We start from the raw sequence: 24,205 nt of genomic DNA on the forward strand, positions 1-24,205 counted from the left end.
GAGGTGTCAAGGTTGTACATAATTGTACTTTTTCCAAGGAACTGATGCATTACAATGCTGAGAACTATGTTCTGCACTCTGTATCTTCCCCATTGCTCTATCTATTGTCCTCAAATTTAAGCTTACTTAATCTATGTGTGGTATATCTGATCTGTCTGGATAGTATGCATAATGAAGCATTTCACTGTACCTCAGTACATGTGACAATGATAAACCTAAACCTAAATTTAGTTTTTCAAGGTGCTTGAGGTTGAGGGAGTTTGCATTTGCAGCTGGTCTTTGGTGGCACAATTGTCAAGGGCTCCTCATATCTGCCCCTTTTGCTCATCCGTCACTTGAGCATAAATTTATTCTTACTACTAGATTAGTCTTACTGCTAGAAATCCCCAAGCTATGTCAGGAGAATGTGGTTGAAAATTCAAGCTGCTAGCTGGTCACTGGCAATACAAAGTTTGTGCAGAGGAGTATATTCTCAGTTTTATTGTGTAAAGGTATTGCATGCGTGTGTGAGGACATTGGTTCTACACTGCATTGAATGAAACCAGCAGACATTCACTGCAACCATTGTTTCAATGCGTGTTCCATGTACAGAATGATTTATTAGTTCCTCTGTGAATTTTGACCTCCAGAATGGCTTTTCTGTGTGGGGGGGAATGACTGAGGACAAGTTTCCTTTTCTGTATCTCTCCTAATTTATTTCCTTGCATTTTCCCCATCAGGCTAATCTTGAGGTATTTTTTGGCACGCCAGGGCAGTGGTTTGGCACCAACAGCCTTGATGGTGACCAGACTTCTATCTTCCATGATTTGGATGGTTCAGTGACTGGATTTCCTGATACATTTGTGGTCAGGGCTGATAACTACTTGGTCCGTCATCCAGGCTGCCTGAGTGTGCCAAGGTGGAATGGTGTAATCTGCACTGGCAAGTATGCACAGGTGAATTTTAGTTCCGCTAATAAAATAACTCGCAATTGTAGAATTTAACATATTTTGCCATTCAGAAGTTTTGTTTTACAGCCGGAATCCGTAATGAATATTCTCCTTTCTTTTCCACAGCTCTATGTTCAAGCATGGCATCCAGAGAACCCATCTCTCCTGATTGCAAAGGATTTGTACCCAAACCACCCACTGAAGCTGCAGGGTGTAAATCGTAGGGCACCCTATCAGCAGTACCAGCCTGTGGTCATGCTGGAACAAGCCTACACATTATCATGGAATGGCAGTACGCCCGAGCAGATTGTCCTCTACCCGATCAATTTTAACAGGTAAGGTAAAACCGTAGTGCTGGGAATGCTCAGCAGGTCAGGCAGTATCTGGAGAGAGAAATTTAATTAACTATTCAGGTTGAGTCCTATGCTGCTTTTCTTCTTTGTGTTCTGTTCACCCTGTGCTCAACACTCTATAATTTGGTTATGATTTATTCACAAAACAAATAAAAAATGCTTTCTGGGCTCTTTGTGGAAAATTGAAACTTGCTCTAATAAAGAAACCATTGGACATGTATAGTGAGTCTCTGCCCTCTCACCCATCTTCATCAATCCTGTGGTTTTCGCTGACTGGGCCTCCCTCCCTTACGGAATCAAGGGATGTGGGGGGAAAAAGCAGGAACAGGGTACTGATTCTCGATGATGAGCCATGATCATATTGAATGGCAGTGCTGGCTCGAAGGGCCGTATGGCCTACTCCTGCTCCTATTTTCCATGTTTCTAAACAAGTTGTTTATTCTAATAACGTAAAAGAAAATCCTTAGAATTCTCCTCGGGAGTAATTTGATTGACAAAATGTACTAGCATCAGTGTTTTTCCATTGTGGTTTTCAAATTTCCAGCTATTGAAGCTTTTTTTCATGGAATCACAATATTTACAAGAAGGGGAACATTCAACTGTTGAGTCATCGCTGGCTGTGTAAAAATAATCCAGCTAATCCCATTCCACTGCCCGCTTTCCAATCCTTTCCTTTCAGATACTTATCCAGCTCTCTTTGGCACACCACAATTGAATCTGCTGTCACCAATACCACATTGGTGTTTTGCAAACCCTAATTACTTAGTAGTTTGGAAAAGAAATATAAATTTCCTGGTGTCACTTTTATCTATTTTTTTGTCAATTCCTTCATTCTATGTTCCCGAGTACTTAACCACTCACCCATTGAGGGAGGTTCACACCAATGATAGACTGTCTGCCCCACTGAGTTACTCCAGCATTTTGTAATTTTCTTCAGTTTGTACCAGCATCTGCAGTTCCTTCTTTCACAGGTTCACACCAACCTCCATTGAAAGATCAGCTTCTCCAGACTATTCACGTAAACATAAAAACATAGAAAATAAGGGGGTGTATTGAGAAAATGACCTTCAAAATAGAGTCAGAGAGCAAAGAAGACATGATGAACCTTTTACAAACAAAATTGTCACAGCCTCTTATATTCCATAGCCTTCAAATTATCAAGCCTACTTTGTGGCACTTTAACTTGGCAATTTGGATTTCTGGCTTATGAGAGAGAAGAATTTTTGGAGGGAAAACGACAAATGAGGGCTTGTGTTGCCTTAGTCAAGGAACATCATAAGTATGGAGAAGTTGTATATTGTACTATCGCTATCCAATGAGGTGTCATTACTGCTTGTTATTAGGAAGAAAAAACGCAATTGTTTAACTTGCTCTTGAAACAAATTCAGAGGCATTCTTAGTTTTTTGACAAGTTGCAATACATCCATTTTACTTAACTAATTCCTTGTTCTTGTTGATATGCACATCAAATGTTAGGCTCAGTTGGGTTCAAGATCAGGTGCTGTACGATGATGCTGAATGCCATCTACAAGTCGTAGCTTTCACCTCGGAATCAGAATGCTGTGAATGTTAATCTCGCTGAAGAGAATTTGTTGAATGTCATTAGTTTAGTACAGAGGTACAGCGTGGAAACAGGCCCTTCGGCCCACTGGGTCTGCGCTGACTAAAGATCGCCCGTGTACTAGTTCTATCCTATACATTAGGGACAATTTACAGAAGCCAATTAACCTCCAAACCTACATATCTTTGTAATATGGGAGGAAACCGGAGCACCCATAGAAAACCCATGCAGTCACCTGCAATCTCTGTGCAAACAGAACCTGTAGTCAGGATTCAACCCGGGCCTCTGGCGCTGTTAGACAGCAACTCTACCACTGCATCACTCTGTCATCCCAATCCTTCAATGACATTTCAGTGCACAATGGAAAGGATGCTGCTTTGTTAGAGATGCTGCAATTCAAAACCAGTTGGAAAAACTAAGCCTCTGATTGAATAATAAAGATCTTGGAGGAGGCTTGGCAGGCCTGTAAATCTGTCCATTTCATCCATTTTGGGTGGGATTGCAGGGGTGGGTAGTGAGGAATGGTGGTCTGCCTGTCCCCTTGCAAGCCACCCTCACCCCTACCCCACCCCTACCGGCCACTGGGTGCAAATGTTGGTTGGCGTTGAGAGACCGTGACAAAATAGCTGTCAGGAAAGTAGAGGTAGCACAGTAATCATGGAAGTCTTTAGCCTACGGGTATACTGGACAAATTATACTTACTGTAATATAGCAGAAGATACATTTATGGAATGTATCTGGGATGCTCTTCTAAATCAATATGTTGAGGAACCAGCAGGGTATGGGCTATTTTGAATCTTGTTTTGTGAAATTAGAGAAGGTTTATTGATCCATTTGTCAAGAGAACATTAGAGAGAAGGGACCATAATATGAAGGCGTTTGAGATTGAACTGCATCACTTTAAACCCAAAGTGAAGTTGATTTCTTAATTTTAAGTAATGAAGGTATAATTGGTGATTTGGCTGTGGTTGATTGGAAGAACACGTCGCAAACTACTGTCAGGACCCGGCATTGGTTAGAAGAAAATGTTTAAAGAAAAAAATACAGAAGCTGCTGAAACAAATTTCTTAAGTCATAAAATCCAAGAAGGAAATGTGATTCATCTATGGCAGGCAAGAGAAATTAAAGATGGTATTAAGTTCATGTCATAGTAGCAGAATTAGGTCATTCGGCCCATTGCATCTATTTCACTATTCAATCATAGCTGATCTATCTTTCCCTCTCAACCCCATTCTTTTGCCTTCTCCCCATAACCCTTGATACCCTCACTAATCAAGAATCTGTTCATCTCCGCCTTAGAAATACCCAGTAGGTTTGGATTTCTACCTTATGGGAGAAAACATTTTGGAGGGAAAATGACACATGAGGGGTTGTTAATTGGAATGGTGTATAAACAAACCCATAGAATTCTCCTCACGAGTAATTTAACAAACAAAATGTACTATCGTCAGTGTTTTTCCAGTGCGGTTATCAGATTTCCGGCTCTTGAAGGTTTTTTCATGGAATCACAATGATTACAGAAGGAGAACGTTCATCTGTTGAGTCATTGCTGGCTCAATGCCAGAATAATCCACCATTTGTGGAAAGAGAAACAGATTTAACGTTTCAGGTCATGCACCCTTCAGCAGAACTGGGTATAAGAAACACAATGAGTAATTTTAAGTATCAGAGAAGTGACAGGTGGAAGGGAGAGAGCAAAAGAGAATATCAATGAAACCAGGTCAAATGGGGGCAGATATAGGGTAAATATGCTTAACTGCTAATGTTATTTGTTATTTATAGTAGAGTCATAAAGCTGTGATGAACAATATAACTATCTTTGATGTTGGAGTCAACAGCAAACTATGTGCAGTCTCATTATCAGCCCACACGTCAATGCTTCCTGCGTTTCTAAGTTTGTCCCACTTGCTATTATGATATGTGGTCGATTCCTTTATTATTTAATCCACATTTGGTGCTCAGTATCCACAATAATTGTTCTTGAGATCTTAATTTTCTTGAGATATTAACATGAGCAACATAAAACAGTCCAAGGACTTTGTTAACCCAACACCACCAAAGTCCCAATTATGCTGGACTATCAAAGTTTCACTGCAGATTGGTTTGCCCGAATATAAATTCATAAGTCATAGGAGCATAATTAGGCCATTCGGCCCATCGAGTCTACTCCGTGATTCAATCATGGCCTTTTCCCCATGACATGATAACTGTGCATTAGGAATGGATGACACTGCATTGCTCAACTGGGATTGTTCCCATCTTTACTCTCCATTCCCTTTGTGTGTGTGGGTGGGGGGGGGGGGGGTAATTTACCATCAAAAGCTCTCCTTATAGCATAGATCAATGAAATGAGTCCTACCCTGAGTGATGGAAATCATGGATAAAACAGAGAGTAGCAACAATTTATCAGAAAATATATCTGTTTTAAATGTTAACGAGGACAATAATTAATGTGGACAATAATTAATGTGGACAATGATTAATAATTGTAATGTGGAGGTGCTAACTTCAATGTGTTATATTACATTATAGAGGAGACTGGATCCAAGTCGGCCTTTGTTATCCCAGAGGAACAGTTTTTAAAGTCATGTCCGATATAAACCAACGAACAAGTGGAAGAGTGCACAGTGTGAAACAGTACAAAGCAGCATCGTCTTTAAGCATTCTTCAAAAAAACCCAAGCAAGAGCCTGTACTTTTTTGACATTGATTCTGGGTAGGTACATACCTTGTTGCATGAGTGGTAATTTTAACCAAAGTAGGTGATGCTGGGTCAGTTGATATTAATGTATCTCTCCCACTAAGTGCTTTAAAGAGGTTAGCCCGTTTTCCTATTTCACACCATTGCTCAATGTACCCGCTGCAGTTGGTCAGAGAGCTTCCATCTCCATGTCTTCCATTTAATGATCTACTCTTCAGGAGTTATAATAAATTGGATACATTTGTTAATCTACTTAATTGCATTTAACCTTTACTGGCACCATTCCCGTACTCAATTAGAATAGAAAGATTCCAAGTAATCAATGCTTCCATTTACTTCACTGCTGCTTCAGATTTTCATTCATTCTCATGTTCTTGCTCTGCCCCACGCTGCCGTCTTCCGCACTCTCTCCTTTGCTCTCTACCTCCTCTTCGCCCTTTCTTTATCTTCTGTTTCATTGTATGTTTACATGTCCCAAGTTGGCCCTTGTATATTAAAATAGACTGAACACTTTTAAAGAGGCAGCCAGTTTTCACTCCATTCTAACGGACTTCCTCTGATACCATAGCTGTTAGTTAATGCACCACCTTCTTTATGGACAGCTGTCCCTCTATCCCTGCCTGTTACACCCTTAAAATAATAGAGCAAATTTGTTAAACATGATTAGCCTTTCTTAATTCTATGTTGACCAGGTTTATTTGTATTTAGTTTTTCTAATGATTAGCTGTTTCTTCTTTGATTATTAACTCTAGCATCTTGCCAATAATACTTGTTAAACCAATTGGCCTGTTGTCCCCTTCCTTTTGCCGCTCTCCGTTTTTGATCAAGGGAGTTACATTGGCTGTTTCCCACACTTCTAGTAACCTGCCGGAGTCAACAAATTATGAAAAATGTAACCGGAGGAACAACTTATTTTAAAACCCTATTATGCAGTCCTAAAACATTGTCCATTCTTAAACACCCGGGTTATCCAAATCCTTTCTCCTTTGTAATTGGGATTTTTGTCAATGCTGACATGATATTTGAGATTATCCCATTGGGTTTTTCACAAGGTCTTCCACGGTGAGGTATGATGCAAAAATTAATTCAACGTGTCTTTGCCATTATTCATTCACCAGCCATGTTTTCTGGAGGCTCTGCATTCATCCCAGGTGCACTGTTCCTTTTTATATCTCCAAAGTAACGTTCACTGTTTGTTCTTGTACTACATACAATGTGAATCAAATGAGGGCTCAAATAAAATGAAAGGAAGAAAGAGATTTATAATTGTGGAGGTCTCTGTGGTATCTCAATAGCGTCTGGATTAACTTGCCAGAGTAATTGTCTTAATTCATCATTAAACAGACTGTGGTAGTATACATTCACATTTGACACTTTACCCTTAGTGTTGTAAATTTAGACTGAGCAACAGCTCTCTGTCAGTTCAAGATCACATTTATTGTCACATGCACCAATTAAGTTATGACAAAATTCTCTGGATGTTTGGAAGCTTTTTATTGACAAACTTTTTTTTAGGCAGGTTTGCATATCATGTTTTGCAGGCTCATTTAGCTGCATTATCAACAGGTCCAGACACATACCTATTGTGTAAACCATGGCTTGCAAAAGGCCCATAAACTGCATCTAAAGTTTAAAATTAGGATTTTGACAAGAATAAATTGTTTCTTAATAAAATAAAGTGCCCACTGTCTCGGCGAGCTTCCACTTTTATTGTTGCAAACTTGTAGTGTCAGATATTTCCACAACTTTAGGTTAGATATTTTTTCATTTGTGATATGTACGGTGTCTGCTGGACAGTACACTACATTGTACGAATAGTAAATGGGCAATTTGCAGAAAACAAGTTTGCAGCACAGCAATGTGGCATTGCTTTCCTCAAACACTGTTTGAAGGATGTATATTGGCCAGGTAATGAAATTGGTAACAAGTCTCTTGGGACTCTGGAAAGTCCTACTGATGAAAATGGAGCTAACATATTTTTCTTTGATTTGGATTATGAGCCTTCCATTAAAGCTGAAGGTCCCTGAAAATAGTTTTTCTTCCTTTTACCTCTAAAGTTGAGAAAACTGGTGTTATTTGGGCAGCTGTCAAGAACCACTGTAAAAAAATTCGACCCAATAATTTTTCTCTGAACTTGAACCCTATTGAACCTGTTTAATGCATAAGTGCCAATAGTACAGTTCATAAGGTTCATTTCATCACCACCCTTCTACCCCCCTGTATCTCCCAACTCCTCTCCTGCATCTCACACCCCCTACTCTAATTATCATGTTGTATGATTCGCAATCTGACGTTTGCTGGGTACAGTATATGCCAATGTTCATTGTTCACTTCAATTTCCTTCGTTCCTGATAGGATTCTTTTTATTATCCTCCAAGCAAAACAAGCACGCAAAGGTCACAGTTACTGCTCCAAGCATGGGTGTGAGCGAGTGAGGATCTTGGCACACATCAACACCTGGGAAACCAGCTCCTGCTTGCAAACTGGTTATTCAAATAAAGACACAAGTGTGCAGGGCCACCTCATGTCTCTAACTGGGCGTGTCGCTGCTTCCTGCAGTCAGTGTGGCGCACCACAGGTATGCTCTCATAAGATCACGTGATAGGAGCAGATTTAGACCATTCAGCCCATCAACTCTACTCTGCCATTCAACCATGGCTGATCTATCTTTCCCTCTTAACCCCATTCTCCTGTCTTCTCTCCATAATCCCTTACACCTGTACTAATCAACAATCTTTCTATCTCTGCCTTAAAAAATATCCATTGACTTGGCCTCCACAGCCTTCCATGGCAATTAATCCTACAGATTCACCACCTTCTGAATCTCAGCTCTTTCCTAAAGAAACGTCCTTTAATTCTGAGGCTATGACCTCTGGTCCTACTCTCTCACTAGTGGAAACATCCTCTCCACATCCACTCTATCCGGGCCTTTCACTATTCGATAAGTTTCAATGAGGAGCCCCCTCATCCTTCTAAACTCCAACGAGTAGAGGTCCAGTGCCATCAAACACTCTCTACATTGAGTGTGCTTAACATGAGATACAGAGAGGTAAGATAAATGGGCGGTTTCTTGCTCCTGTGCTAGGACACTGAAGTTGACAAAGTCATTGAATCATAGAGAAGCTGTAGTACAAATTGAACTAAATAGTACCAGCGTTTAACCAATTAAGTTGCAAGGACAGCTGGCATAGATTCACTCTTGGCTGTGGAAGCTTTAATGAATCCTCATTAAATTGTAATGGGATTTAATAGGAATGATACAGAGAAATAATTCCTGTGCTTCAGTCATCTCAAAGAAGGAAGCACAACCTTACGCTTGGGTGACACAGCCGCGCAGCTGATAGACCCGTTGCCTCACAGCACCAGAGACCCAGGTTTGATCCTGACCTCACGAGCTGTCTGTGTGGAGTTTGCATGTTCTCCCTGTGACCACATGAGATTCCTTAGTCTAGGTGCTCTGTTTCTTCCCACCAAAGACATGTAGGTTAATTGACCTCTGTATAAAATTGCCCCTAAAGAGTAGGGAATGATTGAGAATGTTGGTTAACATAGCACTGGCGTGCTTGGGTGATTGTTGGTTAGCATAGACTCGGTGGGCCAAAGGACCTGTTTCCATGCTATATCTCTACATTAAATCAAATTAGATCTTGCCGGAGTGTAATCATGAAGCACCTCTTACTTCCCACAAAGTAATTGTGATTGTAATCAATTTATTAGCCAAGTATGTAAAAACATACAAGGAATTTGATTTGCCACACAGTCATACCAAAAAGGCAACAAGACACGCAACTACATAAAAATTAACATAAACATCCACCACAGCGCACTGTGATGGAAGACACTAATGTATTATCTTCTTTCCTCCTTTGACTGCATCGACTGCCGATAGTTCGATTGAGGTCGGGGCAGTTGAACTATCGGCAGCCGGAGCGGTCGAAGCCCCCGCGGTTGGAGCTCCCAAAATCAATCCCTAACAAAGGGATCGCAAGTTCCACGATGTTAAATCTGCAGTGCGGACGGAGATATGATACGGAAAAGTTGCATCTCCATCGAGGAAAGAGATAATAAAAAGTTTCCCCCACCGCTGACATAATACAAAAGTAAAGATACAATAAAACATACATTTCACAACAGACTTAAAACAACAAAAGAAGAAAAGGACGAGACAGACTGTTGGCGAGGCTGCCGTCGTACGGCGCCACACGCTGGAAATCTCTCTCCAAAAACTGTGGGTTAATCACAGTGTTGATTAACCCATTGAAACCGAGGTTGCCGTTGGATTAGTGAAATGAAGTAGCACGGGTTGATGGACTTTAGATGTCAGTCAACCATGATCAAACAATGGAGCAGAAACAAGGATGGCCTTTGTCTGCTCATGTGTTTGTGCAGGCAGTGGAAAATTGGATAGCGAGGAATGCAAATCCATGCAGGACCTGCCCTGGTTTTCCATACTTGAGGAAATTAAATGTTCTCGCTTATTCTGCGATTCCTATTCCTAATGCATTTTAAAACCAAATTACATGCTTTGTTTTAATTCTGTTTTCCAGTCCTTCATTTTAAAGCCCTTTCTCTTCCTTGTTCACCCAGGTGATCTGTTTCACAATAACTTTTTTAAGTGATTATTTGCTCCAGTTACCTTGCCTTTGTTTAATCCCTGCAAACCCCATTCTCCAAAGAAACCAAACAAGATATTTTCCTGCATAATGACTCTATTGTGTGATTTTAATGTGAGTTGGCACCAGAGATTCTCTCTAAACAAATTTAAAATTCAATCAGTGTTACCTTTTTTTTTTTAATTTGTTGAGGTGCCAGTAATCATTTTATAAGGTGCCTATGTTTTTGCTTGTTTCCTGGTGACGGGTTGAGAGACAAAGTGTTATTAATGACATTGGATGTTAAATGTAATTATATTTATATCTACTGTATACCAGGTAGCAATCACCAGCGATCCACACACAACTTACATCAGAGTTCAGATACAATCCCAGAGCAGAAGAGACCTACAAAATGGCCATGAATTTGCATTCATTAAGGTAACAGTGATAAATTGATTATTTCTGAAGTTCTCTGTTTTATCCTATAATGATAAAGCATGTTTTGACTTGATAGTTTTAATATTATTTAATTCAATATCTTGGTAAGCCACTAACCACGTTTATATTATTAAAGTACTGCTTTTTGTTTATAATTCTGATTTTTTTTTTTTTTTCATTTTGGAGAAAATGTCATTAACTCCAATTTGAAATTGCACAGACCCTGGGCTTGAACATTAATTTTGTTTTATGCTGGGGAATTATGATACCAGCCAAACAACCCATAGCTCCTAAATTTGAATCCTTTCAATGGTTGTTGCTGCTTTCATTGTCACATGTGCGAAGTACAAACGCTGAGTGAAATTCTTTTCTTACAACCTGATTAGCAAATTTGTACAGAAACAGTCTACTGATCCCACATGCAAGTGGTGCCATTTTCAGAGTCCACTCCATGTTCGAGGTATCTCACTATATATGGATCATAATATACAAATATATCTTATGGATCATAATATACAAATATATCTTATGGATCATAATATACAAATATCTCACTATAGTAACCAATGAAACTTTTGATTTAAAGTTTTTTGACCAATGACTGAGTTGGATTTCCAAACCTATTGAAAATAGCAATCTTGTGTTATCAGTGCAGAATTTATTTGGATTTTGTTAAATCTGTTTCAAAAGTTGAGCATTGGATTTCTTGCAGGCAAAATTAAGTGTTGTCATTCTGTTCCTGTAGGTGAATGATGAAGTTTTGCTCTTTGAGAAGCTGGGGTTGCTTGTTATCACAATAGATGCATGCTCTGGAGAGATATTGGGCAGACAGCACTTTGACACAGCCCAACCACTGCCAATGGCTGACTCTATAGCTAATTACATCCAAGCAATTATTCCAGAAAGGTGAGCAGATGGTCAATTATCTATTTTTCATAAAATGTCGACTGTCAATGTGAAAGCAGCTGTGAAAATGTGGATAGAACAATAGTCACCGTCTTCCAAGACTGGGAATGAGAATGGCTACACAGCATGAAGATAACCATCTATAGTCCAGAGCAGTTCAAGTTTGTGAAGAGCCAACTTGAAGATAAATTGTATAACCTTCTATACACATAATTTAACTGAACTGGGACAGGATCATAATATACAAGACCTCCAAAATGGTTCATTTTACAAGTCAATTATCTGATTTTTTTACCATTCATTCTAAATCTTCCCATTACCTATGTTCAGATATGTTTGTTCTTTATATTCTTCTATTCTGAAATTTGTTATATTATTCAGACTTCTTTTATTAAGTTTTCTTATTGGTTTATTTAGCTTTTTTTCCCTGTGAGTACAGGAAGGATACACGTAAACAACTAGTTATCTGATGACTATATTTCCTGTTGAAGATCTGTATTTCTGCACTTTCTTCTCTGATATCTTCTGAATCTTGCTCATGAAGGAACGTGTGGCTTTCAGGACTGTGTCTCCATTCTCTACCTCTTGTTTGTCATGATGTGGTATGTCGTATCAGCACCAATGTGCGGCATGATATATTTTGCCAAGGTCCACATTATTCATAACATTGCCAAACAGGAGATCCATATGTTGCCAATAGGAGATACTGTATATGACTTACTTGGGGACTGAGCTATTTCTTTAGCCATGCTGACTTACGGGCATTAACCATTTTGGAAAGAATGTCTTCTAACTGATTTAACAATTAACTTTGCTCATCCTTGTTATTAGTTTCTTTTTTTGTTCTGTTTCCTTTGCAGATCAATTACCCTGGTCTGTTCAAGGGGAGATTTCGCCTGGCCACTAAACCGTGTCTCTTCAGCTTTTCTCAGGATAGGTGCTGCAAAGCCCATTAAATTTTTCATGGAAGGTGATTTTTTTAGTTTGTGCTGGTTCTCCATTTTAAGAAAAAAAAGTAATATTGATGATAAATAATCTTATTCATTACCGTGTCATGGGAATGTATTGATAACAATATTGTTGAAATATCGTATGTCATAATGGGTAGTAGAACTTAAAATGTTATCGTTCAAGAACTGATGATGAAGATCCTAGCTTTTATAAGAGGTAAATAAAAATGCTGGAGAAACTCAGCGGGTGCGGACAGCATCTATGGAGCGAAGGAAAGGGGCAACGTTTCAGGCCGAAATCCTTCTTTTATAAACCCCCCCCTCACATGTTCCTTCTTTAGTCAGAGGGTGGTGAATCTGTGGAATTCTTTGCCACAGAAGGCTGTGGAGGCAAAGTCAGTGGATATATTTAAGGCAGAGATGAATAGATTCTTGATTAGTACGGGTGTCGGGGGTTATGGGGAGAAGGCAGGAGAACGGGGTTAAGAGGGAGAGATAGATCAGCCATGATTGAATGGCGGAGTAGACTTGATGGGCCGAATGGCCTAATTCTACCCATATCACTTATGATCTTATGATAATAATACTCACTACATTGTCTGAAAAGTCACATTGGAAGTTGTGAATTTAGTGCATTAAATTAACATTAACTCCGGAAATCTGCTCTTATTGCTAAGAACCAGAACTGAGGAAGTCATCGCTCTTGTTCCCATCGTATTGGAAATTTTACAGCAGAAAGGAGATTACATTCTATTGCATTAAGGCAGTGTTTGTCCAGAGGTATTGGCAAATTTCAGAATCATTCAAAAAGTTTTAACTTCTGTTAACATTTTAACATGAATATCACTTAATGTGGATTCATCTTAGCTGATGATTTTATGCTTTCTGCGGGAACAAAACAAATGACATGCCAAGAAGTTAATCTGGCATATGTAAATTATAAAAGGCTGCAATTAGTTACCAGTTTTGAATTCATTTTTGCTTGTTAATATGTTGGCATAGGTGCTTTCCCAATTCTCGGAAAGAAAAACTAACTGACTTTGCCAAACTGAGGAATACCAAGCAAGGAGGATTGCAAAAGAGTATTTCACCATGTCATCGGAGATGTCCTCATTCTTTAGGAAACGGGAGTTCCCCATTTCCATTATAGATGAGGCTCTCATTAGGGACGCCTCGATATCCTGCAGCTCCGCTCTTACTCCCCCTCCGGCCATTTGTAACAAGGACAGAGTCCCCCTTGTCCTCACCTTCCACCCCATCAGCCGTCGCATACAGCAAATAACCCTCCAATATTTTGGCCACCTCCAACTTGATCCCACTATTAGCCACATCTTCCCATCTCCACCCCTTTCTGCTTTCCGCAGAGACCGTTCCCTCCACAACTCCCTGGTCAAATCGTCCCTTCCCACCCAAACCACCCCCTCCCCAGGTACTTTCCCCTGCAACCGTAGGCGATGCAACACCTGTCCCTTTACCTCCCCCCTCGACTCCATCCAAGGACCCAAACAGTCTTTTCAGGTGAGGCAGAGGTTCACTTGCACCTACTCCAACCACATCTACTGTATCCACTGTTCCAGGTGTCAACTCCTGAACAGCGGCGAGACCAAGCGTAAACTCGCGATCATTTTGTTGAACACGTCCGCTCAGTCCGCCTTAACCTATCTGATCTCCCGGTTGCTCACCACTTTAACTCCCATTCCCATTCCCAATCTGACCTTTCTGTCCTGGGCCTCCTCCATTGTCAGAGTGAGGCCCAGCACAAATTGAAGGAACAGCACCTCATATTTTACTTGGGTAGATTACACCCCAGCGGTATGAACATTGACTTCAAATAGCACTTGCTTTCCCTCTCTCTCCATCCCTCCCCCTTCCCAGTTCTCCAACCTGTCCTACCGTCTCCGACTACATTCTATCCCTGTCCTGCCCACTCCCCTGACATCAGACTGAAGAAGGGTCTCGACCCGAAACGTCACCCATTCCTTCTCTCCAACGATGCTGCCTGTCCCGCTGAGTTACTCCAGCATTTTGTGTCTACCAAAGAGTATTGCACGTTGGCTTAAAACAATAGATAGAAAATGGTTAAGCAGATACGATTCCAGGACTGCAGTCTGGACTATAGGTCCTCCACACTCAGTATGCTGCACTTGTCAACATTTGCTTACCAATTACATTCCAGTACAATACTGATGGAGGCCGGCTAATTCAATATTTTTCATTTGTTTAAAATCAAATCTTTAAACGGTCTGTTACTACCATAAATTGATCATTTACCAGTTATAATCACCCATCAGCTCGTGTTTTTGGATGGGCTCCAATCACTGTATCGAGGGATGACATTTGGAAGCACGTCAGACCAATTAATATCAACCATTGGCTGTGTGTAGGAGAACGAAAATCTGTAATCTTATAAGAGACCAGTTGGATGCTGTGAAGAGGGGAATAAATGTTTTATTCTGTCGAAGCATATAACCTCGCTCTTTTGCTCACTCTTCTGAAATCTCCTCTGCTGCTCAATATAGACATTTAACAATCCAAAGGTATTTGGGTAAAAGATTTATAATGCATTCCATGAGCCAGTAAATTGTTCCCTTTTGCCTTCTTCTTAAACTTAAAGCTTTGTTCATAGATTTTTAGTTTATATATATATTTTTAATATTACCCTGTACGGTATTTTTTTTTTAAACAAGTAAGATTTACAAATACTGAACACTACATTTGTTTAAGTATATAGCTGATATCTGAATATGGAAAGACCGAAATTAACAATAAATTGTTCCTTTCTGATTTTAGGAAGTTTTGCTATGTTAGGATTCAAGGGCCAGCTGACACCAGCATGGATTAAAATTATAAGCCACAGTGTTGGGCAGCTGGCTGCCTCCGTGCAGCAGTATGTTCCATTGAAACTACACGAATACGGCTGTCCTGGAAAACTGAAGGAAAATCGGAAAGATTTAAAGTTGTTTCAAGACTTAATGTCTCCATTATAATTTATAACTAATGATTAGAAAGGGAGAGAATTTGTTGACATACTGACAATTTTTGTATCAGTTAATAAATATTATGTACATGAGCAGTGAGTAAATGGTTTTACTTAAAGGTAAATTAATTTGATGTAATATAACTGTGGAGATGAGCATACAATATTTTTGTTATTCATAGTTTTATTTTGTTGGTCATATGGAAAGCGATTTGTCATTCTAAGGGATGAACAGTTTCCATAAAATGGACAAATGCAGTTCTGGTGATATACAAACAAAAGTAGATGTATTCATGTGCTTGTTGATCTTTGGGGACATGATGTACTTTCTAGCGTTCAACTACAAAATGCTCAGTTTTACGCTTTGTTTTTAACCCCAAGTATGTGGGAATAAATCTTGAATTGTTCACGAGAGTGGTGGTAATTATGAAAAGTAGAACTGTTCATATATCACAAAACCTGTAAGTGGTACCCTCAACCCCAGTGGTTTATAATATTGAAATCCTGTTGGCATTCATGACATCTGATGTAAAATGAATGAAGTATGCATGCAACTAATTTATGGTATAGATCTTTTCAGATTTGCATTAAGTATGGTTCCTGCAAACAGAACTTCCTAAAGATTCATTTGAAAACTAGCTGGGTTTACAGTGATGAGATATAAAGATTGGGTGTAGTGTATGGAATTTCAATGCAGAACCAATACAACCCGAGTATATGCAGCATGAATGTTACCATTAGCATTTTGTATATGAAGAGTTTTCTGCTTCCAGTCACCCTTCAGATTTGCATCTTTGGATGTTGTAGATGATCCAGTTATCATTAAAGCTGTGTATTGAACACTGAACTCATATTTAAAGCTGAAATACATTTATATGAATGACATAAATCAAATTATGTGTTGAGTTAAATCTGTAGCTTGCCTCAGTAGAAACTAATTGTGTACCAGATTTATTTTCAGAAAAGAAGCTTGGTTCCTAATTTTTGCTCACTGTTCGGTTTTACTGAGTTACTCCAGCACTTTATGTCTTTATTTACTTCCCTTACTCTTGTACCCAATCCCAACCAAACGAGGGCAAGCAAAACATATGCTTCTTTACCACTCCTTTTATTTAGGCTGCCATTTTCAGGGAGCTATGGACTTGAACCCTAAGGTGCTACTGTAGCACCTCATAGAATCATGGAGTGAAACAGCATGAAAAAGGCCATTCAGCCCACGGAGTCTGCACCAACCAACAACCACCCGTTGTCACCAATTCTAAATTAATCCCATTTATCATTCTCCCCTCCTTCTCATCAACTCCTCTCAAGTTTCCACCATTTACCAATGCGCATTTACCCTAGAAACCCGCACATCTTTGAGCCGTGGTTCCAATCAGGTCCCAGCGACTTACTTAATGCTCAAAGTAGCAACCTGAGAACAAGAGGTTACCAAGCACACTGACGTTTTAAACATTGCAGGCAATAATTTCCATAGGCTTAACAAAGGGAATTCCCCCCCCCCCCCCCCCCCCCCCCCCCCCCCCCCCCCCCCCCCCCCCCCACCCCCCAAGTTTATACAAAATGACACTGTCAGAAAATGTGTTAGATTTATTGGTGTTTGGTTGAGATTGAAGCTGAACGCTCCAATTGTGCTTTTGGGAACCACCATAATATATAAACAAAAATCCTAAGCCTTTAAGATCTGTAAATATTTGTGTGCAAAAGTTTCATCATTCCTAACCGTCATGGCTGCCAATATGGAGTTTGTACATTCTCCATGGCTGCATGGCTTTCCCCAAAAGTGCTCCAGCTTTCTCCAGTCATCACAAAGATATGTGTGTTGGCCGGTTAATTGACCACTGTGAATAGTTCCTGGTGCTTAAGTATACCAATGTGTGTAAGTTGTGTGAAGAGAATATAAATGGGATCCGTGCAGGACTGGTGTAAGTGAGTGATTGTTTGCCAACCTGGACTTGATGGTGCTGAAGAGCCAATTTCCATGCTGTGTTTGTGACTCCAATTTTAGAGGCTGAAAACTATAATGATAATTAACCTTGGGCAAGAGAAAAACGAAGTGATACATTCTTTAGAAAATCTATTGGAGTTCAACAAGCAGTTATAGATACCATTGGCCAGATTCATTGCAACTTGGAAGTTGATCTGAAGTGTAGTATGGAGTCTGTTAAGGACCTCATAAAAATCTGTTAATGTGAGTTCACGGACTAACAGCATCCCTATATCTTATAAACCAAGTTTCAAGTTGAATACTTTCATATTGTACAATGAAATTTAGATTCTTCCAATGCCTACAAAATGATCATTTTTACTGTGACAATTTTCTACCATTTGTATAATTTTAGGGATCTTTCCTGAAGTATATACCAAATAGTTTTAGAATTTAATTTTTGAACAAAAGAATTGATGCTTACTACACTGCTGATAATTTCTGTAACAAATGTCCATTCTCTGACTTGAGATGTTCCTTCAGATAAAATGAAAATCCTGGCCTTGCCTGCCTGCTCTCCCTCCCCCCCCCTCCCGCTCCCCATTCAACCACCAACATGAATTTAAGATTTTCATCCCAGTGTTTTCATCCATTCATGCCTCTGCCTCTGCCTCCGCCTCCCTCCCCCCCCTTCCCCAAGGGACCCCAAGCATTCCCTTCTTTGAGCTCCCTCAACCCACCAACATTTCCATCTTCCTGCCTTCCATTTAAAACTTGGCCCTGCTGAAGCTCTTGGTCACCTTTCCTAATGTTCCCCTCATTAGCTAAGTATCCACTTTCCATTTTTATTGCTCTGAAGTACTTAAAGGGACCGGTACATTATATATTTTAAGATTCTTGGTTAAAATTTCTGCTTTTCATGAATCTAATGCAAATTTAACTCAAAGTTGTCATAGTGTTTCGGGAGATTTGCCCAAGTTTGGTGCTGAATGTAAAATCTGCAATAGCCGGCAGCACTTTAGAAAGTGTTTAAGATTTACTTTAAACATATCTGCTAATATATTTGAGATTGGTAACTGTGCACTTGCAAATATACTTATTATCAAGCTATCTGTATCAATGTCTGGTCCATCACCTGCCAATAACAATGTTAAGTAAATGGAAATCATTTTATACTATGCATGACTACTCATTGTTTCCTTTATACGTTTAATATTTTTTTAAAAACGTCTAATAGTGTCAAAGTTATTAGCATCCAAAATTGAAATGTTTCTTATGGATGGAGCGGTGAAGCTGGAAATATTCACTGTGGTACAAATAAGGTTATGACGAAGCTTGAAAGAAGTGTTTAGAATTATAAAATTAGTTGAATGATTAAGCAGAGCGGAATATAAATTGTGGCGACTGGCATAAGAACCAAAACTATCATGTGGGGCAATCTTTTTACTAAGCAAATGGTTAGGGTGTGGAAGAGGAAAATCTCCTTGCACAAATTATAAGTTTGATTTAAAACCCACAGATCTGAAACATTAACTCTGTTTCTGTCTTCACAGATGCTGCCCGACCTGCTAAGTTTTTACAGCACATTTGTATTTCAGATTTCCAGCATCAGCAGTTTTTAACTTTCCAATTGTGAAATACCCATTGAGCTCACTTCAGCAATATTATGTACAGGTCTGGTCTCCTAACCTTAGGAAGAATAGAAAGTGCAGCAAAAGGTTCACCCGAACTAAGTCCAGGGCAGGTCCTAAATCTTCCAGTTTAGAAAAGTAAATGGCGTTTTCCAACACAAAAACAATATTTTTGGCCCACAATGTCCAGTATGCCATTTTAATGGCAAGTTATTTATTCCAGGTAATTTCATTAAATTGTACACATTTTTTATGGGGCTTAAGCTAAAAACAAACTGTTGGAGGATCTCAGCTGGTCCGGCAGCCTCTGTAGAGGGAATTAACTTTTATGGGATTTAATCAGCGAGATTGAGGGTCATATTTTCCTTTGCTAGGGTGGGGGTTTCAAACTGAAGAGCTAGCCATTCAGGACAACGATGAGAAGACATTTGGAAATCACAGAATTGCAGATGCAGTAATCTGAAACTATTATCTAGGAATTCTGAGACAGACCCTTATGAGAAACATTCATCACAATTTCTCATTCCACATAAGTTAAGTTCTTCAAGCAATCTTTGTTTGTGCTATGAGAAGAAATGTCGTCATTAGGAGAATAGTGAATTCTATAACAAAAAGGACCACAGGGTCTCAGTCACTGGATATGTCCAAGACCAACACATTTTTGAATGTGAAGGGAATCAGGAAATGTGGGGTTAGTTAGTGCAAAAATGTGGTGGTAAAGTAAAAGAGTGGCCATGATCTCGCTGAGTTTAGTTTACTTTTTTATTGTCACATGTACAGAGGTACACTGTACAATGAAAAGCTTTTTGTCGCATTCTATCCAGTCAGCGAAAAGACCATTTGTAACTATACACAGCCGTCCACAGTGTACAGTTACAGAAAATAAGATATAAAGTACGAGGGTATCAAAGAAGGAAAAGAATGGCCTACTCTTGCTATCTATGTGCTTATGGAATTCACTGCCCTTGATAGTCATGGAGGTAGATTCAATTGAGAGTGGGGCAAGGAATGGAAAGGAAAGTATTTTAAAGGCTTTGTGGAGAAAGTGGAGTCTTGGAAGCACTTGGATTGCAGTCAATAGTGTAAATGACCACCTAGCGTGCTGTGCCATTGCCATTCTGAGAACCAGGTTCTTATTGAAAGATTTAAAGGGGCCAAACCAGTCACCATACTCAATGTCACCTGCAGTCCACTGAAGGCACCCCGATCACGGGGGATCGCAGCTCAGTTTCTGTGGCTTGCTGTGCAAGAAAAAAAACAATCTGTCTTGTATGATCTGAGTCTCCTTGGCTTTTCAAAGAAGGTTTTAACCCTGCAAGGTAGAAGGCAAAGGGGTAGTTAACATTTTTTCATCACTTTGCTCAAAATTATTGCAAACATCAAATTAGAAGTGATATGTTTAAATGATTCAAAAAATATTTACTTTGTTTTTGGTAGTTTTTAATTATCTCCCCAAATATAATACATTGAAACAGCAGCTTTATCAATGGGATAAAGCTTTGCCTTCCACTGCAGTCCATCTGAAGCATGGGAAGACCTATATGAGAGGTTTTCCGTATCCTGCCTAGGTAACCTCGGCAGTGTTTCTTGGTTGTAGACTTCTAAACTATGCCAGAACTGCGGGGAAACCAGTGCCTTGAGAAAAAGCAGCTGGTTTTTACCAGGACAGCAAGCTGAGACCTTGCTCTTTAAAATTAACGTGTATTCAACTTTGAATTATTGCTGTTGCTAAAGATGTTTCTAAAGTGTGAGTGTGTAATTTATCTGCATCACCCATGCGAGGCCTGAATTTGAAGATGATAGTTTAATATCTTGTCTGACGTTGGTTACAAAATGTACTGCTGCTGGGCTCATTTTCGGTGATGGTATTAAGATTCACTCAGCCAACTTATCGCCACTTTCGCAGCCTAGTAGAATTGTAGATAAATATTCCCCACCAATCAAGGCAGCTGAAACGGGCATTAAAAATCATGTGTTTAAACTAATGATTTTTTTTTATTGTTTTCATGCAGAGGTTTGGCCGTGAACAGTAGATCACTCTACATCCTACATCCAGCATACAATCAGACATTCAATGGCTCGTGGAAGGAGGAGAAATATAACAATGATGATGATAACAGACCTGTTCTGGAACATTGGGTGGCTGCTAACTCTAAACCTCACCATGTTATTTGCAGGTATGTGTTCCATTGGGATATTCAGTGTGAATGTTAAATTACTAATACGTAAGGTAAATTGCTGGAAATTAGATTTTTTTGTGTGCTAATTTTGAAAGTTACATGGCAAGAAAATTGATACTTTTAGGAGGGAATCACACACGAACGCGGTTAATCTTCAAGAATTGCGCAGTTTGTGAAATTTAACCCATCACTTCTGATCACTAGTATTTAATCTCATCTCTAACTGGGTGACCTCGTGTTTTTAATTAGTGACTCTTTGTTTTAGATTCTCCCACAAGAGGAAATATCCTCTCCACATCCACTCTGTCAAGATCTCTCAGTAATGTATGTGTTGCCTGAAAATTTAGGAACTGATATATCGGAATGGAAAACTTGCTATTGATCTTGAAAAGGAATTACTTGTGGCCAATTCCATTTGTTGAGGATAGACACACAAAAAACTGGAGTAACTCAGCGGGTCAGGCAGCATTGTTGGAGAAAAAGAATAGGTGACGTTTCGGGTTGAGACCCTTCTTCAGACAGAGTCAGGGGAAAGGGAAACGAGAGATATAGATGGTGATACAGATAGAAATAGAAACAATTTCTGGAAGAAAGATTGGATAGACTCGGTTTGTACTCGCTAGAATTTAGAAGATTGAGGGGGGGATCTTATAGAAACTTACACAATTCTTAAGGAGTTGGACAGGCTAGATGCAGGAAGATTGTTTCCGATGTTGGGGAAGTCCAGAACAAAGGGTCACAGTTTAAGGATAAGGGGGAAATCTTTTAGGACCGAGATGAGGAAAACATTTTTCACACAGAGAGTGGTGAATCTCTGGAATTCTCCAGTTGAGGTAGTTGAGGCCAGTTTGTTGGCTATATTTAAGAGGGAGTTAGATGTGGCCCTTGTGGCTAAAGGGATCAGGCGGTATGGAGAGAAGGCAGGTACAGGATACTGAGTTGGATGATCAGCCATGATCATATTGAATGGTGGTGCAGGCTCGAAGTGCCGAATGGCCTACTCCTGCACCTATTTTCTATGTTTCTATGTTTTCTAAATGAATGAAAGATATGCAAAAAAGTTGAGATGATAGAGGAAACAAGCCATTGTTAACTGTGGGCTAGATGAAAATGAGTTACATACAACTCATTTCCACCCAGCCCACAGCTAACAATGGCTAACAAAGACTCTCACTTGTCATTGTTTTAAAAGTCCAGTGAAAGGTGAAAACTCTGCTGCAAGCATTGTCCTATTGGGTGAGCTATTAAACTGATGCATCAAATGATCTTTTAAATGATGAAAGGATCCCAAAGCACCATCAGTCATTTATCGCATTGTCATTTGTAGAATGCCTGCCCTTTCCCAGTTCTGAAGAAGGATCTCAGATCCGAATTATTATCTGTTTCTCTTTCTATAGACGCTGCCCCTAAGGAGCTGATTGTTTTCAGTATTTTCCTCAAATGCATTATTTCATTTAATGTGGTACTTGCTGTGGTTAAATTTGTTTTAAAAGCACTCTGCATGCCAACATGTCCTCAGAAATCAGTGGGTGGGTGTATGGAACAAGCTGCCAGAGGAGGTAGTTTAGGTTGGGACTATCCCATCGTTTAAGAAACAGTTAGACAGATACGTGGATAGGACAGGTTTGGGGGGATATGAACCAAGTGCAGGCAAATAGGACGTGTAGCTGGGATATTGTTGGTGGTGTGGGCGAGTTGGACCGAAGGACCTGTTTCCACACTGTATCACTCTATGACTCTATGACTAAGCATGTGCCCAACATAGCAAATATCATCCAGTTATATCAGTCCATTTCAGAAACAACGCTTCAATAATACACGATGTAAGCATTTTGCAATGTGTTGAAGCCATGAAAACATAGCATGCATTCTTTCGTAAGCTGTTATTGTCACTGTGGGAACAATTCTTTATTTTTATTTGAAAAGGGATAAATAGTTGGAAAGTGTTTGCTCAGTCATGGGGAAAGATCAAAGGAATAGTCTAATTGGATAATAATTTCAAAGCGTTGGCATTCATTATCTCAGTTGACCAAATGGCTTCCTGTTAATATATTTGGATGTGATTGTTGCCTTGCTAACACTCCTAACCGGATTATAAACGAAAACAACTTGGAACATAACAAGCTTGTTGCTGGAAATATATACATAGCAATATAACTGATAAATGAGAATAGAGGAAATCTGGGCAAGAGAAACAATTTTAACAGAGTGAGTGAATGATTAAAATCATATCTATGGACTCCCTGTAGTGACAGATTTTCATATCGTTCAAGGAATCTTTCCTCTCGTCACTATGTTTGAAGACAGGGATTCAGGGGATAATCCTGACACACTCCCACACTTGCTACTTTTGCATTGGGACAGATAACAACTCGGGCAAACTTAGATGTCATAATCCTCAGCAAAATGTCAACTCAAACGTATAGAAATCCTACCATCCCCAGATTCACTGGTACAAATTGTTGAAGATGTTGGATCATACTGCCACAAAACAGTCCATTCGCCTCAACACCGCTCTACCGACCAGTGGGCACCCTTATTAATCCCATTTTCCACAATTCACCTATTATCTTAACTGCTGTGGGGTTTTAATGGTGTTTCAAAAGCCCTTTTAAACAAAAAATCAATCCCCATGCACTGGCTGATCTTATAGAGATGTACAAAATCATGAGGGAAGTAGATAGGATGAATGCAGAGTCTCTTACCCAGAGTAGGGTACATAAGAACATGAGGATATAGGTGTAAGGGGAGAAGGGAACGATTTAGTGGGAACCTGAGGGACAATTATTTTCTCACAAAGGGTGGTGGGAATAATGAGCTGCCAGAGGAGGTGGTTGAGGCAGGTATTAATAATAATAAGCCTTTATTGTCATTGTACTTAGAAATACAACGGAATTAGGAGAGCTACTCCTGATCAGTGCAACCAAAACAAAAACAAGACAAAAACACAGCCAATACATTCAATACTTTATTTAACAGCTTAAAATAGTAGATAAATTATAATTATCACACCTAGGTAGAACATTGCACAGGGAGAATATTACCCTTTAAAATTAAA

At 39.5% G+C, this 24,205-nt stretch overlaps 2 protein-coding genes across 10 annotated transcripts in view; both read left to right on the forward strand.

Annotated features, from left to right (window-relative positions):
• Positions 1-16,938, forward strand: part of LOC129712625 (cell surface hyaluronidase-like) — an 80,756-nt gene extending 63,818 nt beyond the window's left edge. For 6 of the 8 annotated variants that reach the window (XM_055661197.1, XM_055661195.1, XM_055661192.1 and 3 more), the window contains 8 exons: positions 720-935; positions 1,056-1,264; positions 5,376-5,558; positions 7,899-8,121; positions 10,475-10,576; positions 11,322-11,482; positions 12,343-12,452; positions 15,223-16,936. In XM_055661197.1, the coding sequence (XP_055517172.1) occupies positions 720-935; positions 1,056-1,264; positions 5,376-5,558; positions 7,899-8,121; positions 10,475-10,576; positions 11,322-11,482; positions 12,343-12,452; positions 15,223-15,419 (1,401 nt within the window). In that variant the 3' untranslated portion in view covers positions 15,420-16,936. Of the gene's footprint in view, positions 1-719; positions 936-1,055; positions 1,265-5,375; positions 5,559-7,898; positions 8,122-10,474; positions 10,577-11,321; positions 11,483-12,342; positions 12,453-15,222 lie in introns of all 8 variants that reach the window. The other 2 variants (XM_055661198.1, XM_055661199.1) reach the window with 2 other exon arrangements.
• The window catches only part of cemip (cell migration inducing hyaluronidase 1), a 118,407-nt gene that overhangs the window by 26,642 nt on the left and 67,560 nt on the right, over positions 1-24,205 (forward strand). For both annotated transcript variants that reach the window (XM_055661201.1, XM_055661200.1), the window contains exon 2: positions 20,980-21,144. In XM_055661201.1, coding sequence (XP_055517176.1) covers positions 21,042-21,144 — 103 coding nt within the window. In that variant the 5' untranslated portion in view covers positions 20,980-21,041. The remainder of the gene's footprint in view (positions 1-20,979; positions 21,145-24,205) is intronic.

This window comes from Leucoraja erinacea, chromosome 33 (genome assembly GCF_028641065.1).
Source record: "Leucoraja erinacea ecotype New England chromosome 33, Leri_hhj_1, whole genome shotgun sequence".
NCBI lineage: Eukaryota > Metazoa > Chordata > Chondrichthyes > Rajiformes > Rajidae > Leucoraja > Leucoraja erinaceus.